At 46.4% G+C, this 18,313-nt stretch overlaps 1 protein-coding gene across 1 annotated transcript in view; it reads right to left on the bottom strand.

Moving 5' to 3' along the window:
• Positions 1-13,380: 13,380 nt before the first annotated feature.
• The window catches only part of LOC143975975 (vomeronasal type-2 receptor 26-like), a 48,148-nt gene continuing 43,215 nt past the window's right edge, over positions 13,381-18,313 (bottom strand). The window contains exon 6 of the mRNA XM_077478502.1: positions 13,381-14,323. Within this exon, the coding sequence (XP_077334628.1) occupies positions 13,416-14,323 (908 nt within the window). The 3' untranslated portion in view covers positions 13,381-13,415. The remainder of the gene's footprint in view (positions 14,324-18,313) is intronic.

Here is an 18,313-nt window from a genome sequence, read left to right as displayed (position 1 = left end):
ACTGTACCGCACTCAAGCCTATGTACCGTAGCACCCTATACCAAGTTACCAGTCCTTATAAGAACTTTTGTGGACCAAGCAGGTTGTGTATTAGTGTTTAGCAGACTGTACGTCAGTCCCTATACCGCTGAAGGACTGCTGCAGTATAGGTGAGCGGTCAGCAGTGGTGCACGTCAACCCTATCTATTGTGGACCGATAGCGGTCCTTACAGAACAGCAGACTGTACCGCACTCAAGCCTATGTACCGTAGCACCCTATACCAAGTTACCAGTCCTTATAAGAACTTTTGTGGACCAAGCAGGTTGTGTGTTAGTGTTTAGCAGACTGTACGTCAGTCCCTATACCGCTGAAGGACTGCTGCAGTATAGGGCAGCGGTCAGCAGTGGTGCACGTCAACCCTATCTATTGTGGACCGATAGCGGTCCTTACAGAACAGCAGACTGTACCGCACTCAAGCCTATGTACCGTAGCACCCTATACCAAGTTACCAGTCCTTATAAGAACTTTTGTGGACCAAGCAGGTTGTGTATTAGTGTTTAGCAGACTGTACGTCAGTCCCTATACCGCTGAAGGACTGCTGCAGTATAGGGCAGCGGTCAGCAGTGGTGCACGTCAACCCTATCTATTGTGGACCGATAGCGGTCCTTACAGAACAGCAGACTGTACCGCACTCAAGCCTATGTACCGTAGCACCCTATACCAAGTTACCAGTCCTTATAAGAACTTTTGTGGAACAAGCAGGTTGTGTGTTAATGATTAGCAGACTGTACGTCAGTCCCTATACCGCTGAAGGACTGCTGCAGTATAGGTGAGCGGTCAGCAGTGGTGCACGTCAACCCTATCTATTGTGGACCGATAGCGGTCCTTACAGAACAGCAGACTGTACCGCACTCAAGCCTATGTACCGTAGCACCCTATACCAAGTTACCAGTCCTTATAAGAACTTTTGTGGACCAAGCAGGTTGTGTATTAGTGTTTAGCAGACTGTACGTCAGTCCCTATACCGCTGAAGGACTGCTGCAGTATAGGGCAGCGGTCAGCAGTGGTGCACGTCAACCCTATCTATTGTGGACCGATAGCGGTCCTTACAGAACAGCAGACTGTACCGCACTCAAGCCTATGTACCGTAGCACCCTATACCAAGTTACCAGTCCTTATAAGAACTTTTGTGGAACAAGCAGGTTGTGTGTTAGTGATTAGCAGACTGTACGTCAGTCCCTATACCGCTGAAGGACTGCTGCAGTATAGGTGAGCGGTCAGCAGTGGTGCACGTCAACCCTATCTATTGTGGACCGATAGCGGTCCTTACAGAACAGCAGACTGTACCGCACTCAAGCCTATGTACCGTAGCACCCTATACCAAGTTACCAGTCCTTATAAGAACTTTTGTGGAACAAGCAGGTTGTGTGTTAGTGATTAGCAGACTGTACGTCAGTCCCTATACAGCTGAAGGACTGCTGCAGTATAGGTGAGCGGTCAGCAGTGGTGCACGTCAACCCTATCTATTGTGGACCGATAGCGGTCCTTACAGAACAGCAGACTGTACCGCACTCAAGCCTATGTACCGTAGCACCCTATACCAAGTTACCAGTCCTTATAAGAACTTTTGTGGAACAAGCAGGTTGTGTGTTAGTGATTAGCAGACTGTACGTCAGTCCCTATACCGCTGAAGGACTGCTGCAGTATAGGTGAGCGGTCAGCAGTGGTGCACGTCAACCCTATCTATTGTGGACCTATAGCGGTCCTTACAGAACAGCAGACTGTACCGCACTCAAGCCTATGTACCGTAGCACCCTATACCAAGTTACCAGTCCTTATAAGAACTTTTGTGGACCAAGCAGGTTGTGTATTAGTGTTTAGCAGACTGTACGTCAGTCCCTATACCGCTGAAGGACTGCTGCAGTATAGGTGAGCGGTCAGCAGTGGTGCACGTCAACCCTATCTATTGTGGACCGATAGCGGTCCTTACAGAACAGCAGACTGTACCGCACTCAAGCCTATGTACCGTAGCACCCTATACCAAGTTACCAGTCCTTATAAGAACTTTTGTGGACCAAGCAGGTTGTGTATTAGTGTTTAGCAGACTGTACGTCAGTCCCTATACCGCTGAAGGACTGCTGCAGTATAGGGCAGCGGTCAGCAGTGGTGCACGTCAACCCTATCTATTGTGGACCGATAGCGGTCCTTACAGAACAGCAGACTGTACCGCACTCAAGCCTATGTACCGTAGCACCCTATACCAAGTTACCAGTCCTTATAAGAACTTTTGTGGAACAAGCAGGTTGTGTGTTAGTGATTAGCAGACTGTACGTCAGTCCCTATACCGCTGAAGGACTGCTGCAGTATAGGTGAGCGGTCAGCAGTGGTGCACGTCAACCCTATCTATTGTGGACCTATAGCGGTCCTTACAGAACAGCAGACTGTACCGCACTCAAGCCTATGTACCGTAGCACCCTATACCAAGTTACCAGTCCTTATAAGAACTTTTGTGGACCAAGCAGGTTGTGTATTAGTGTTTAGCAGACTGTACGTCAGTCCCTATACCGCTGAAGGACTGCTGCAGTATAGGGCAGCGGTCAGCAGTGGTGCACGTCAACCCTATCTATTGTGGACCGATAGCGGTCCTTACAGAACAGCAGACTGTACCGCACTCAAGCCTATGTACCGTAGCACCCTATACCAAGTTACCAGTCCTTATAAGAACTTTTGTGGACCAAGCAGGTTGTGTATTAGTGTTTAGCAGACTGTACGTCAGTCCCTATACCGCTGAAGGACTGCTGCAGTATAGGGCAGCGGTCAGCAGTGGTGCACGTCAACCCTATCTATTGTGGACCGATAGCGGTCCTTACAGAACAGCAGACTGTACCGCACTCAAGCCTATGTACCGTAGCACCCTATACCAAGTTACCAGTCCTTATAAGAACTTTTGTGGAACAAGCAGGTTGTGTGTTAGTGATTAGCAGACTGTACGTCAGTCCCTATACCGCTGAAGGACTGCTGCAGTATAGGGCAGCGGTCAGCAGTGGTGCACGTCAACCCTATCTATTGTGGACCGATAGCGGTCCTTACAGAACAGCAGACTGTACCGCACTCAAGCCTATGTACCGTAGCACCCTATACCAAGTTACCAGTCCTTATAAGAACTTTTGTGGAACAAGTGAGTTGTGAATGTTTAGCAGACTGCAGCAGAAGGGCAGCAGTCAAGTATAATATCCTTTCTATATTTGGAAGAAAGAATATTATACATGTACAAGCCTATTACTGTACCACTGATACCAGTCCTGAAAAGAACCTTTGTGGAACTAATAATAACAGCAAGTCTTTAAAATTACCCTCACTGCCTGACAACACTGCTTCCTTCCTGTCCCTATACAAATTGGCAAAAAAAGAGAACGATTAGTGGTTACTGGAACAGCTCTTTTGTGGACCTTGATAGTAACAGCTAATGATGATGATGATGATGATGATGATGAAAGACTAATCTGGCTGTCCCTGTAGCATACACCGTCCTTTCCCTTTCTCTAAACTAACAAAAGACACTCAGGCTGCTGCAAGAATCAGCAGCACAGCAAACCTATCAACACCTAACACCTATACCAGTCCTGAAAAGAACTTTTGTGTACCAAATAGCTAGTGGTTTATCTCTCCCTACTCCACACAGGAACCTGTCCCTATAGTGACAGAAGAAAGAATGTAAAATGGCCACCGGATCGGGTGTATTTATAGGTTAGGGGGAATGTACAAGTGTCCATGTGCTGTCATGTCTCAATTGGCTGTCCTGTATCACATGATAAACGTGTCACCAAAGGTTAAAGTTCTTGTATACATTAAACACGTAAGTCCGCCGCGGCGAACGACGGAAAAAGGCGTTCGAACGTGCGGACCGCGAATGTCGGAAATTCGCCGCGAAACGACCGCCGGGCGAAACGTTCGTCCATCACTACTCACAAAGTATTATCTTTCTATCTTTTCTATCTCTCTTTATTTTTTGTGTTATTTTGTCTTTTATATTACTATTATACTAATTTCCTTTTTTTTTTTTTTTTTGTGAATGGCAACCAGGGGTACTATATACCCCTAACTCATTCACATTGGGGAGGCAGATATCTGGAATCCCTCTTACTTTTTTTTTTTTTTGAAAAATATTTTTATTAAGAGTTTCATAACAAACAACACTTATAACAACAGTGCTCACAGTATACAAGAGTCATTCATTGACACAGATGTATACAATGCAATATAATATGTCAACATTTCACAGTAATAGGGTGCTCCACTGGCGGCCCCAATTCCCTTGGCCAGTATAAACAATCCCCTGTCTGGTTTCATAAGAGAGAACAGAGCAGCTCCTAAGAACACGAAGGGGGGGAGGGGAGCAGAAAATAAAACATAACATAACATATCGTACCATATCTCCCCAACAGCCACAAGCACTACCCCCATCTAAAGCTGTTTCGGGGTCAGCTACCCAAGCATGCCAGACTTTATTATACTTCTTTGGACATCCCCGATGGAGGTAAGTATCTTTGTACAGGGGGAGACTGTCATTCACCAGGCGCTTCCATTGCACCACGGATGGGGGTTCTGCCTTTTTCCAGTGCATAGCAATATTCTTACGGGCATAAAAGAGCAGCAGGCCAGTCATCGTGCGTTTGGCGGTGGACTGCACCACGGGCTCGATGAGTCCCAGTATGCAGACCTCCATGGCCAAAGGCACCATAGTCATGGCGACCTTTCTGGTTAGATGCAACGCTGACTCCCAGTACTGCCGAACCCTCGGGCACTGCCAGAAAATGTGCGAGAAGTCCCCAGGGGAGGCCCCACATCGCCAACAGCTCGGAGAGTGCGCAGGGTTCATCCTATGGAGTCTGTACGGGGTGTAGTAGGCCCGGTGTACAATTTTAAATTGCACAAGACGGTCCCTAATAGAGACCAGGGAGTTAAAAGGAAGGTCCCAAACATCATCCCAGTCATCTGTGTCTAGTGAGGGGATGTCAGTCCGCCACCTTGTCCAAAGTTTATCAAGAGTCGGCAGCGACACATTTATGAGATGGGAGTATAAAAGTGAGGTAGGTTTCCTGTCGCAGTCGGCCCTGAGTGTGTGTTCCAGTTTAGATTGTGTCATATTGCATGAGGAAAGTGGGAATTGCGCTGCAAACACGTGGACCAATTGAAGGTATCTGAATAGGTAGTGGCCAGGCACATTGTACAAGGAGATCAGGCTGGTAAAGGGGAGTATAGAGCCCCGCTCCACGACATGCGACATAAGCTTAATCCCGTGCCTAGTCCATGCGCATGGGTCAGGGATCTTGTATAGGTGAGACAAGCCAGGATTCAGCCACAGTGGGGCATTTGGGGATACATCAGTGCGTCCACGTCCCTCCAGGGCCAGCCCCGCCCGCCACGCTCGCAGGGTAACGATCGTGGAGGGAGTCAAAGAATAAGGAGCCCGAGGGCCTCGGTATATGAGAAGCCGGAGGGCCTCCAGCGAACCCAAAACCGTAGCCTCCAGAACAGTGGAGGAGTTTGTTTGGTCCGGTTGCAACCACCAAGCTACCGTAACCAGCTGTGCGGATAGATAATCACTCTTACTTTAACCACTTCAGCCCCCCGGAAGGATTTGCCCCCTTAATGACCATTTTTTGCGATACGGCACTGTGTCACTTTAACTAACAATTACGCGGTCATGCAATGTTTTACCCAAATAAAATTGATGTCTTTTTTCCCATAAATAGAGCTTTCGTTTGGTGGTATTTGATCACATCTGCAGTGTTTATTTTGTTTGCTAAAAAAGAGCGACAATTTTGAAAAAAAAATGTTTTTTTACTTTTTTCTATAATAAATATCCCCCCAACAAATGAAAAAAAAAAAAAAAAAAAAACACATTTCTTCATCGGTTTAGGCCAATATGTATTCTTCTACATATTTTTGGTCCAAAAAAAAATAAAAAATCGCAATAAGCTTATATAGCACTGACCCCCGAAGGAGCTGCTGGTTTTATTTGGGCCTGCACTCTGCTAATAAACCCCACTAACTTAACTCAGTCCCCTTGACACAGCTGTGGTGCAATAGAATCCAATACAATATAATATAACACAATATACCTGTATTGACACTTCAAGATCCACTGGCTCCACCTGCTGAGGGAAAACAATACTCCACACAACGATGTACGTTAAGTATATTTTAAGTATATTTTACTATAAGTATTGACAAGCAGGTGGTTACAATAATTGTGCTGTCATCCCAACATAGAATGACAGAACAATGACTTTTGATATAACAATTATAAACAATATAATCACAAGGGAGCTCCCCCTACTTTTATAGCTATGTGTGAGATCTCACTTAAAGTACTCAGTCTTTTTGGTCTTCTTGTCTTCGCTAGCAATGATAATTCCTTATAATTTTTAATCCAAGGGTTAAAGTAATCAAAGTTGAGTTAAGGATGATCTTATTGTTGCTTCAGTAACTATAATACAATAGTTGAGATGCGATAGTAAGTAGTCCTTATGCCTGCCTAGTGTCGGTTGCTATACTCCTCCTCCGTAGGACTATGGATCCCAGCGAGGCCTGTATATAAGTCTGGCTAGGTGCAAAAGTAAATAAACTGTGAGCCGCAACCCGCTTACCAACTGGATAGGAAGCTCGGTATGATAACTTTGTTCCGGTGTTTGCAGCTTGCTTCTATGTTAGCCGGTTCCGTCACTCCGTTCCGTTCCGATAGGTGGACCTGGTCTTCCGATGCTCAAACGAGTGTCTCTGGATCTTCCCAATCTGATCACTGTATCTCTGGCACTTCAGGTTACTCACACAACCGAGCAGGGTTGCGCTCCGCAAGGGCAATAGGCCTCTTCCTCAGGGAGGCCTCCTCACAAGTCCTTGCAGGCAGCCATGCATTCCCAAGAGACCTAATATGGCCGCTCGGGCTCCTTTTATGTCCTACCCAGCATGCACTGTCAGAGAGGGTGTTCATGGGTAAGTCCCATGGCATCCTGGGTAAAAAGGTCAACTCTCCAAAGTAAATAACAGTCACTTCCTGTAATCATCTCAGTGCTTTGTGAAAGCAAATATCGTTCAAGTTCACTATCAATGTTTGGCCACTAGATGGTGCCAAACACTAAGCCATAGAAACGTCCATACACTTTCATTATAGATGCTACTATAATTCAGTAGACAAGGATGCCAGCGCTACATGTATATTGATTGGTTTGCGCAAAAGTTATAGTGTCTATAAAATAGGGGATAGATTTATGGCATTTTTATTACTATTTTTTTTTTACTAGTAATGGTGGTGATCGGCGATTTTTAGCGGGACTGCGGCATTGCGGCAGACAGATTGGACACTTTTGACACTTTTTTGGGACCATTGACATTTATACAGTGATCAGTGTTCACTGATTACTGTATAAATGTCACTGGCAGGGAATGGGTTAACGCTAGGGGGCGATCAAGTTGTTAAGTGTGTTCCCTGGGTGTGTTCTAACTTTAGGGGGGGGTGGGCTCACTGGCACATGACAGAGATCATTGTTCCCGATAACTGGAACAGTAGATCTCTGACGTCATCTGGCAGAACAGGGAATTGCCTTCTTTACATAGGCAGTTCCCCTTTCTGTCTCTCTACACCACGATTGTGGGTCGCCGGCGGACATCGAGTCCACGGGACCCACGGGTGCACTCCCATGGCACTCGAATGCCAACTATTCTCCCTGCACAGACCGACGTACACCTAAGGTGATTTGCGCAGGAGAGCCGACCTGCCGCAGTATAATGACGGAGGCTGGTCAGCAAGAGGTTAAAGGAGGTTTCCAAAATCTAAAAAATTTACCAAGATCCCAACATCCACTGGATCAAGAGGAGACCATTAGGTAAAACAAGTTACTTGTTGCCTAGGCATATGATCTGGTAGGGTTCAGGAGGGAAGATCCATACTCATTGCCCCTCCCTTTCCTAGCTAGCCAGGGTACAGGCTCAGAAATCAAAATAATGTTGGGGGGGGGTAGAATGCTTTTTTAAATATTTTTACATGGGGTATCTTCCTAAAATATAGTCTCTTATGTACTTTGGTGGGACCCACATACATCTTAGCCGAGTAAACCAGAAGTGACGTTGTGACATCGTTTCCATGTTTTTACATCAGAGGCCCAATCAAAGCCATTTTTTCCAGCTTTGTTAGGGACTCTACACAGCTGCCGGATGTGCTGGATGGTCGCTCCAGTCTGCCGGTGGGACGGGAGACCCGGGCAGAGTGGCGGAAGGCAGAGGGATTGAGGTCAAAAGCACCCCTCTAGCGACTGAAAAGAGCAGCAAACATGGCGGTAAAGAGCCGCTAAAAATAGCAGCACTTTACCGCCGACTACCGGGCGATGCCAGTGTGAAAGTGCCCTTATGCAGTGCTGGGTGTTCTGGCTGGCCCCAACATGTACTAGGGGTTATTATTGCTGGCCCTTATACATGCTGGGGTTTTTATCATCGCTGGTTCCATTTGGGCTTGTTTTACTCCAACAATCAATTTTTTGTGCCCGGAGGCCCTATTTTGTTTACACAGTGGGAGAGACCATGAAAGAAACACTCACTTTTTGACCAGGCCCACAAGAGGGCGACGCGTGCCGCATTATACTTTCAGCACTCACACAGCAACCCCCCCCCCCCCAAAACAAATGTCTGGAGCCGCCCCTGGTTTGTCAACACAGAACTCTGTGTGTGATTGGACACAACCGATCAGCAGGTTTCTGCCAAAATCATTGGCTTAATGCCAATCACAGCTTGAGTTGGCAGAGGGCGTGCAGTAAGCAAGCCAGTAACATACATGTATGCTGCCATGCTTGCACCCGCTGCCGCTGCCTGTTGGTAGTATATTTACTGTGAACGGTCGTCAGGAGGTTAAATATACTAGTACATTACTATTATTATTATACAGGATTTATATAGCGCCGACAGTTTGCCCAGCGCTTTACAACTTGAAGGTAGACAGTACAGTTACAATACACTTTAATACAGGAGGAATCAGAGGTCCCTGCTCGTTAGAGCTTACACTCTAAGCCCTTGTACACACGGTCGGAAAATCTGTCGGAATGTGTCTTATCGGACCGTGTCGTCAGATAATCCGACTGTGTGTGGTATGCATCGGACTGATTCCATCCGAATATCCGTTGGACCCAATTTTCCAACATGTTGGAAATATTTCCCGACCAACTGGGCCGGACGGACCTAATCCGATCATGTGTAGAGCATTTTGATCGGACCAAGTGCCACGCATGCTCAGATCAAATTCCTACATCAAAGCTATTGGCTACTAGCCTGAACGTAGTCCCATCGTAACGAAATTACGTCATCACGTTCTGAAAGATCGGATTTTTCGCCAACTTGGCCCGACCGTGTGTATGCAACAGTTTCGGACACAATCCATCGGACAAAATCCGACGGGCAAAATCCGACGGATTTGGTTGCCAAAATCTCCGACCGTGTGTACGTGGTCTAAGGCATCATGCACACGAGACGCTGTTAAACGCGTGTTCAGAGGCCGTTGGACACTTTTTTCAACTGCCCCTGAACTCATTCAATGTTATCCTATGTGTCCATGTACACAGTCTCCTTTTTTGCCATTTTTATGCAGTTGCGTTTAACCTCGTTTTTCCAGAAGCAAAAAAAAAATGGGTTCAGATGCAAATTTTTTCCACGTTTCAAACGCCAAACGCGTCAAAACGTGGCAAAATGCGGTACCGGCATTTTGCCGCGTTTCCGTTTATAAGCATTTTTAAAGGTGCCCTTTTTTTTACATTAAAAATCTAAAAAATTATGGAAAATTATGAAAAACCATTAAAAAAATATTTTAAACAATTGCAATTACAAGTGGACAATCCACAACTTGTGTCAAGTGACATGGCAGGTGGCAAGTGATGTGCCAATTGACGTGGCAAGTGGACAATCCACAACTTGTGGCAGGTGACGTGGCAGGTGATGTGGCAGGCGACGTGGCAAGTGGACAATTCACAACTTGTGGCAGGTGACATGGCAAGTGACGTGGCAGGTGACGTGGCAAGTGATGTGGCAGGTGACATGGCAAGTGATGTGGCAGGTGACGTGGCAAATGATGTGGCAAGTGGACAATCCACAACTTGTGGTAGGTGAAGTGGCAAGTGATGTGGCAGGTGACGTGGCAAGTGATGTGGCAGGTGACATGGCAAGTGATGTGACAAATGGACAATCCACAACTTGTGGCAAGTGATGTGGCAAGTGATGTGGCAGGTGACGTGGCAAATGATGTGGCAAGTGGACAATCCACAACTTGTGGCAGGTGAAGTGGCAAGTGATGTGGCAGGTGACGTGGCAAGTGATGTGGCAGGTGACATGGCAAGTGATGTGACAAATGGACAATCCACAACTTGTGGCAAGTGATGTGGCAAGTGATGTGGCAGGTGACGTGGCAAATGATGTGGCAAGTGGACAATCCACAACTTGTGGCAGGTGAAGTGGCAAGTGACGTGGCAGGTGATGTGGCAAGTGACGTGGCAAGTGACGCGGCAAGTGGACAATCCACAACTTGCAGCAGGTGATGTGGCAAGTGACGTGGCAAGATACGTGGCAGATGGCGTGACAGGTGACGTGGCAAGTAACGTGGCAAGTAGACAATCCCCAACTTGTGGCAGGTGACGTGGCAAGTGATGTGGCAGGTGACGTGGCAAGTTGACAATCCACAACTTGTGGCAAGTGACGTGGCAAGTGGACAATCCACAACTTGTGGCAGGTTATGTGGCAAGTGATGTGGCAGGTGACGTGGCAAATGACGTGGCAAGTGGACAATCCACAAATTGTGGCAAGTGACATGGCAGGTGATGTGGCAAGTGATGTGGCAAGTGGACAATCCACAACTTGCGGCAGGTGACGTGGCAAGTGACATGACAGGTAATGTGGCAAGTGATGTGGCAAGTGACGTGGCAAGTGGACAATCCATAACTTGCGGCATGTGACATGGCAAGTGACATGGCAGATGACGTGGCAAGTAACGTGGCAAGTGGACAATCCACAACTTGTGGCAGGTGACGTGGCAAGTGACGTGGCAAGATACGTGGCAGATGGCGTGACAGGTGACGTGGCAAGTAACGTGGCAAGTAGACAATCCCCAACTTGTGGCAGGTGACGTGGCAAGTGATGTGGCAGGTGACGTGTCAAGTTGACAATCCACAACTTGTGGCAAGTGACGTGGCAAGTGGACAATCCACAACTTGTGGCAGGTTATGTGGCAAGTGATGTGGCAGGTGACGTGGCAAATGACGTGGCAAGTGGACAATCCACAAATTGTGGCAAGTGACATGGCAGGTGATGTGGCAAGTGATGTGGCAAGTGGACAATCCACAACTTGCGGCAGGTGACGTGGCAAGTGACATGACAGGTAATGTGGCAAGTGATGTGCAAGTGACGTGGCAAGTGGACAATCCACAACTTGCGGCATGTGACATGGCAAGTGACGTGGCAAGTAACGTGGCAAGTGGACAATCCACAACTTGTGGCAGGTGACGTGGCAAGTGGACAATCCCCAACAGGTGACGTGGCAAGTGACACACTAAATACAAGTACACTGCTGATCTCACATCTGCTACTACTCACTCTGATCTCACAAATGGCTGAAATAGTTAATAATACTGTTTTTTGAGCTTGGGGAGGGTCTATGATGTTATCTTAACTAAACGCTTTTAGATGCAAACGTGGTAAAACGCGGTAAAACACTGCTAAAATCACACCGGCGTCTCGTGTGCATGAGGCCTAAGAGGGAGGTTCAGGAGATACAAAAGGTAATAACTGTGGGGGATGTGCTGAAGGCAAAAAATAAATGTCGAGTTGTTAGGTGGGGGCCGAATAGGCTACTTTGAAGAGAGATGAGTTTCCATCGTCTGAAAGTAGACAAAGTAGGAGATAGTCGGACATATTGGGATAGTAACATTCCAGAGGATGGGAGAGGCCTGGAGACGAGCATGGGATGAGGTGACAAAGGGAACTAGAGAGCAGGAGTTCTTGGTTGGTATCATACATTTAGAAACTTGAGGGGCCCCTTCACTTATCTAATAAAAGTCCTAATTTTTAACTAGGTTTTCCCATTGGGCAGTGAATGGTCGCACCCTTTCGCCTGATACAAACAGGTTCAACTTTTCCTATTTTTTACATTACTAATATGCACCAATAAGGGGACCAAGGATGCAATGTTTAATGTAATGCGGCGGCACAGTGGTGTAGTGGCTAGCAGTAAAAAGGTCGCTGGTTCATATCCCAACCACGACACTACCTGCCTGGAGTTTGCATGTTCTCCCTGTGCCTGCGTGGGTTTCCTCCGGGTACTCCGGTTTCCTCCCACACTCCAAAGACATGCTGGTAGGTTAATTGGCTTCTGTCCAAAATTGGCCTAGTATATGAATGGGGGGGACCTTGGATTGTGGGCTCCTTGAGGGTAGGGACCAATGTGAGTGTGCAATGCACAGCAATGGGGACAACTGTAGACACTCAGGATGGACTGGTGTCTTTATTCAACCTATGTAGCTATGTAACTATCAGATGTGTAACTAGAACCTTCAGGGCCCCGATGCAAGAAACCATGAAGGCCCCCCCTGAACCCCAACCAGAGCCCTTCCCTCCGAGTCCGGCAGTGGAACTCCAGGGCATGGTCACAGGTATGACCTTGTGAGCCCTGTAGATCCACCACTGGCCTCAGTAGTTTATTTTTATTATTATTTTTTTTAATTTTTAGGTGCCCCATTGGGGGACTGTCCCTAGGCAGGATGAGGTCCCCCTCCCCAGAAGAGATGAGGTCCTTTTCTCCAGGGCAGATGAAGTTACTGCCCCCAGGAGAGAAGGGGTCCCTGTCCCCAGGGGAGATGGGAGTCCCTGTCCCCACGTGAGAAGGGGTCCCCTGCAGCACAGGGCCCAGTTGCGGTCGCGACTGCTGCACCCCCTATATTTACGCCCCTGGTAACTATGTAGATGCCATCAGAAAGATGTCAGTCCCTTTCTCCTGTCATTATTTTGGTGGAGGCCATAATGGAGTCATTGGTTTCCTTTTAAACAGCTCTAGCCCTAAGGGTGGACCTTCAGAACTCAACCAAGCCTCTGATTGCCCACCCAGTTCACAGCAAATTCACTGACTGGCCAGGGCTATGGCTATTGCCACCATCTCTTTCTACCTACAAACAATTCACACAACTTGTGGGCAGATTCTAAAGAAACCCAAACATTAATATCATTAATAATATTATTGCTTTTATTTTCGTTACAATAAGTGTACTGTATAGAACAGTAAGGTACTATGTAGCCTTTTAAATACAAACTGCAATTTTTTACATATTATCAATATTTCAGAGACTTGTTAGGTCGAAAAAAGTTCATAAATATTATTATTTTTTTAACTGTTGCAATATCAATTTGTTTATAAGAACTCTATATGCAGAATATGTTTTCTGGAATTAAGATCGGGGTTTATCAACAGAATATACATCTTTGGAAAAAATATGCAGCTTAATACTCCAGCACTGGAGGTCAGTATGGCGAATATCTCCACAGCCACCATGTATTTCCCTCTGGTGCTCAGATAGGCCGGGATCATGGCAATCCAGACACTGCAGAACACCAGCATGCTGAAGGTGATGTACTTGGCCTCATTAAAACTGTCCGGTAATGTCCTCACCATGAAAGCCAGAACAAAACTCACAGCTGCCAGAAACCCCATATAACCCAACATAGAGTAGAACCCGATAACTGACCCTTCATTACACTGAATGAGGATCTTCCCAGGATAGGAGTCCATGTCATACTCTTGGTAGGGAGGAGACACCGACAGCCAAATAACACAGATCAGAACTTGGGCAGAAGAACACATCAGAACTACAAAATGAGCTACTTTAAATCCCACCCACTTCCTCCAGTAGCTGCCGGGTTTGGAGGCTTTGAAGGCGATGCAGACTGTAATGGTCTTGGCCAGAACACTAGAAACTGCGATGGAGAAGAAGACCCCAAATGAACTTTGTCTCAGCATGCAGGTTATATCCACAGGACGTCCGAGGAAGAAGAAGACACAGAGGAAGCTCAGCAAGATGGAGGTCAGGAGGATGAAGCTCACAGTCCGGTTATTGGCCTTCACGGTCGGCGTGTCCCAGTAAAATATGAAGACTCCAAAAATGAATAACGTTATTACACTAAACAATAGAGATGCGAATAAGAAAAATAAAACCAGCACATCATTTTCATATGACAGAAACTCAAATGTCTTGGGGATACATATCACTCTTTTGGTGTCTGCCCACTTTTCATCGGGACATTTATGGCACTTTTCACTGTCTGCAGAAAAAAAAAAAAAAAAGTTCATGTGTATTTGGAAAGAAACTTTTACTGAGAGGCCACAATTGCTGACCTTTGTTCTGAAGATACTACTAGCCAGGCTTTCATATTGAAGGTTTCAGAACTTTTTGAATCATTGACTTGAAAAAGTGTGATGCCACGTACACACGACCGGACTTTTCGAGGGACTAGGTCCGACAGACTTTCGACGGAGTTCTGACGGACTTTCCGAATGAACGGACTTGGCCACACACAATCACACCAAAGTCCGACGGATTGGAACGTGATGACGTACGACCGGACTAGAATAAGGAAGTTCATAGCCAGTAGCCAATAGCTGCCCTCGCGTCGTTTTTTGTCCATCGGACCAGCATACAGACGAGCGGATTTCTCGGTAGGAACTGGGTCCGGCAGAGTTCCGGTGGAAAAATTTGAAACATATTCCATTTCTAAAGTCTGTCAGACTTTTGCAAATCAAAAGTCCGCTGCAGCCCCACACACGATCGAATGGTCTGCCGGAATCATTCCGTCGGACTTTTGATGTTGAAAAGTCCAGACGTGTGTACGCGGCATGAGGAATAGGAATACCAACATCATTCTGATTTTACTGGTTGCATGTTTGTTGTGGGTCAATGAAAAGCATCCAAGTCATGCCACGTACACACGACCCCGACTTTCCAGCTGAAAAGGTCAGACGGTCTTCCCGATGGAGTGCCAACCGAACGGACTTGCCCCCACACGAACGGACCAAAGTCTGTTCGTTTTTAACGTAATGACATATACGTCGGGACTAGAAAAGGAAGTTCATTAACCAGTAGCCAATAGATGTCCTTGCGTTGTATTTGGTCCGTCGGACCAGCATACAGGCGAACGGTTTTCCCGATAGAAATCGATTCTGTCGGAAAGATTTAAAGCATGTTCTATTTCTAGGTCCATCTGAATTTTGAAGAAGAAAAACAATCGGAATATCCCACACACAATCGGAATATCCGACGGAATGATTCCATCTGACCTTTTCTGCCAGAAAGTCCGGTCGCGTGTACACGGCATTATAAGACAGTCCAACCAACACATTTAGAAGAAGGTTAAGATTGGAAACCTTAATTTTTTTTTTTCTTTTACTTCAGAATTATGTTAAGAAGCTGATTCTTCTCCCATGTTGCATGCCCCATTTATGTCATTCAAGCTGGAATGCTTTTTGTTGCTCCTTTGAATTCAGTTAAGTGATTTTTCATAGTTTGCACCATTCTGTAAACATGTCTAATCTTTGGGATGCTGATCCATCACATTGTAGCAGTTACCGGTCTAAAGCACCGCTAAACAAGAACCTTAAATTATTTGCAAAGGTGTTGGCCAACAGGTTGCTCCCAATCACTCCCTGTCTTGCCGCCTTGCCCCACTTCTCTTTCCATTGGGCCTCTGACCATCCGTTATCTAGGGACCGACATTACCCCTGATCCAAGAGACTTGTATTCTGCAAATTTCAAAAAACCCTTCTCCGGAAGATTAAAGTTGACCTGCAAGTCTGGCAATCCCAGAGTCTAACTTGGTTTGGTCAATGCAGTGTGCTGAAAATGACGGTCCTACCTTAAGTCTTTTTCCTATTCCAAACCCTACCTATTTCCCTATCACCTTCCTTTTTCAGGAAAATATGCACTATGTTTTTGGAACTTTGTGTGGTCCCGTAAGAAGTTCTTCATAAAACTAAAATTTTTGTCATTGCCTAAGCTTTGCCTAAATTTTTGTCATTGCCTAAGCTCTCTGGAGGAGTGGGCCTTCCTGACATAAGGGCCTACTATAGATTGACCCACCTCACCGGGATAGTTGACTGGTATTGTCATGGCTCAGCAAAACATTGGGTGGAGATGGAGTTTGAGGACTCCCGAAATATTGCACGGAGCTGGACCTGGATCTCCTCCGAATTACCATCTGAGCTTCGAGAACATCCCACTCTGGAGAGCACGATCGCAGTCATGTGGAAAACCTTTTACTGTACCTTGATCTCACCGCTCCTTTCACCCTTCTTTTCAATCGTTGGCTACCCTGAATTTGTTCCTGCACTACAAACTAAACTTTGCCAGTGCCTCTGCTTCTGTGGCTATTCTCATTTCTCAGGAAAAGGGGCACACCCTCCCTCTTGGAGCCTTTTTGACCCACCTTTGGATATCTGGAGTGAGCTGCAGTTGTGCAAGCACCCCAGACAGCCTGGTATCGCTCGCCCCTTAAGTGAACTTGAACACATCTGTTAAAAATGTGAACTTATATTTCATTGCTTCTTTACCATCTATCTCTCTCTGATCCAGCTGGAGGTTGATTATATTCCTTCCTTACTGTTAAAATGGGAATGGGATGTTGGACTTCAACTAACAGCCCAGTAATGAGAAAAAATCCTCAATTTTGCCCATAAATCCTCCTTATGCCGCGTACACACGATCAAATTGTTTGGCAGAATTAGTCCGGCAAACAATCCGCCGGACTTTATAACGAACGGACTTGGCCTCACACGGACACTCCGAAAGTCCGGCGATTTCTAACGCGATGACGTACAGCACGTACGACGGGACTAGAAAAAGGAAGTTCAATAGCCAGTAGCCAATAGCCTCCGTCTCGTACATGCTTCAGAGCATGCGTCATTCTGAGTCCGCCGGACTAGCACACTGACAAACGGTTTGTCCGCTGAAAGCCAAGTCCGGCGGACAAATTTTGAGTCAAAACTACTTTCTAAGTCCGCCAGATTTTACGATGAAAAAGTCCGCTGGAGCCCACACACGATCGAATTGTCCGGCGTAATGCGGTCCAGTGGACTAAGTCCGCCGGACAATTTGATCGCGTGTACGCGGCATTAGTGACCGGAATCCAAGAGACGAGTTACAAGATACTTACAAGATGGTATAGAGTTAAAAGAGTTAAAACTAACTACCCTCCACCAGTTCTCCTCTTATGCCCTGTACACACGGTCGGAAATTCCAATGGAAAACATCCGATCGGATTATATTGTCGTAAAATCCGATCGTGTGTGTGCTCTATCGGACTTTTTCCGTCGGAAATTCCGCCGGAAAAAATTTGAGAGCAGGATCTCAGAAAAAAAAAACGATCGGACCATTTCCGATCGTTTGTAGAGATCGTTTGTAGAGAATTCCGACAGACAAAGTGCCACACATGCTCATATCAAATTACGAGACCAAAGCTATCGGCTACTAGCCTCTTTCCGAACGATTGGATTTTCCGACAACTTTGTCCGACCGCGTGCATGCAACACCAGTTTTGGGACAAAATCCATCAAAAAAAAAAAATCAGACGGATTTTGTGGTCGGAATGTCCGACCGTGTGTATGGGGCATTAGGCATCTAGTGACTTTTAGAGATGCGGTGAAGGGCGGGGTATGCTGTTTTACATATTTAGCCAGTCTCCAGGGGTACAGCCCTTCTGAAGTGTCAGATACCATGAGACAACTTAAATCTGTTGATGTACATAATAACCCAGCAGCATGTACGTTGCACTTATCGCCCAGGCCTATCAAAATGGATAAAGCCTCTGTAGTGCTACCCACTAAGGAGCCGCTGAATATTTTGGGATCCCTGTTCACATCTGAGCCCCAGTTGAGTAACAACAACCTCTGCTTACACCACCATAATTCTTTAGACAGATACCACACAAAGGATAAGCTCCCACTTTTGATAAACAATTATTCAGTTTATATATTAAAGGTCAGAATAACAGTAGTATAAGCACGAAAAATCAAGCTCTCCCACCGGGAGGATTTCCCCCAAGTGAGCAGACAAGAAAATAGATATTAGGCTAGCACACTTGTGGGCTCCTGGCAGTGGCGTAACTAGAACCTTCAGGGCCCCCGATGCAAGAGACCATGAAGGGCCCCCCTGAACCCCAGCCAGGGCCCTTCCCTCCGAGTCTGGCGGTGGAACTCCAGGGCGTGGTCACAGGTATGACCTTTGTGAGCCCTGTAGTTCCACCACTGGTATCAGTGTTTTT

This window comes from Lithobates pipiens, unplaced genomic scaffold, assembly GCF_037356315.1.
Source record: "Lithobates pipiens isolate NorthernLeopardFrog02 unplaced genomic scaffold, aLitPip1_a1.2 Scaffold_13, whole genome shotgun sequence".
NCBI lineage: Eukaryota > Metazoa > Chordata > Amphibia > Anura > Ranidae > Lithobates > Lithobates pipiens.
This window is presented reverse-complemented; position numbering and strand designations above follow the sequence as displayed.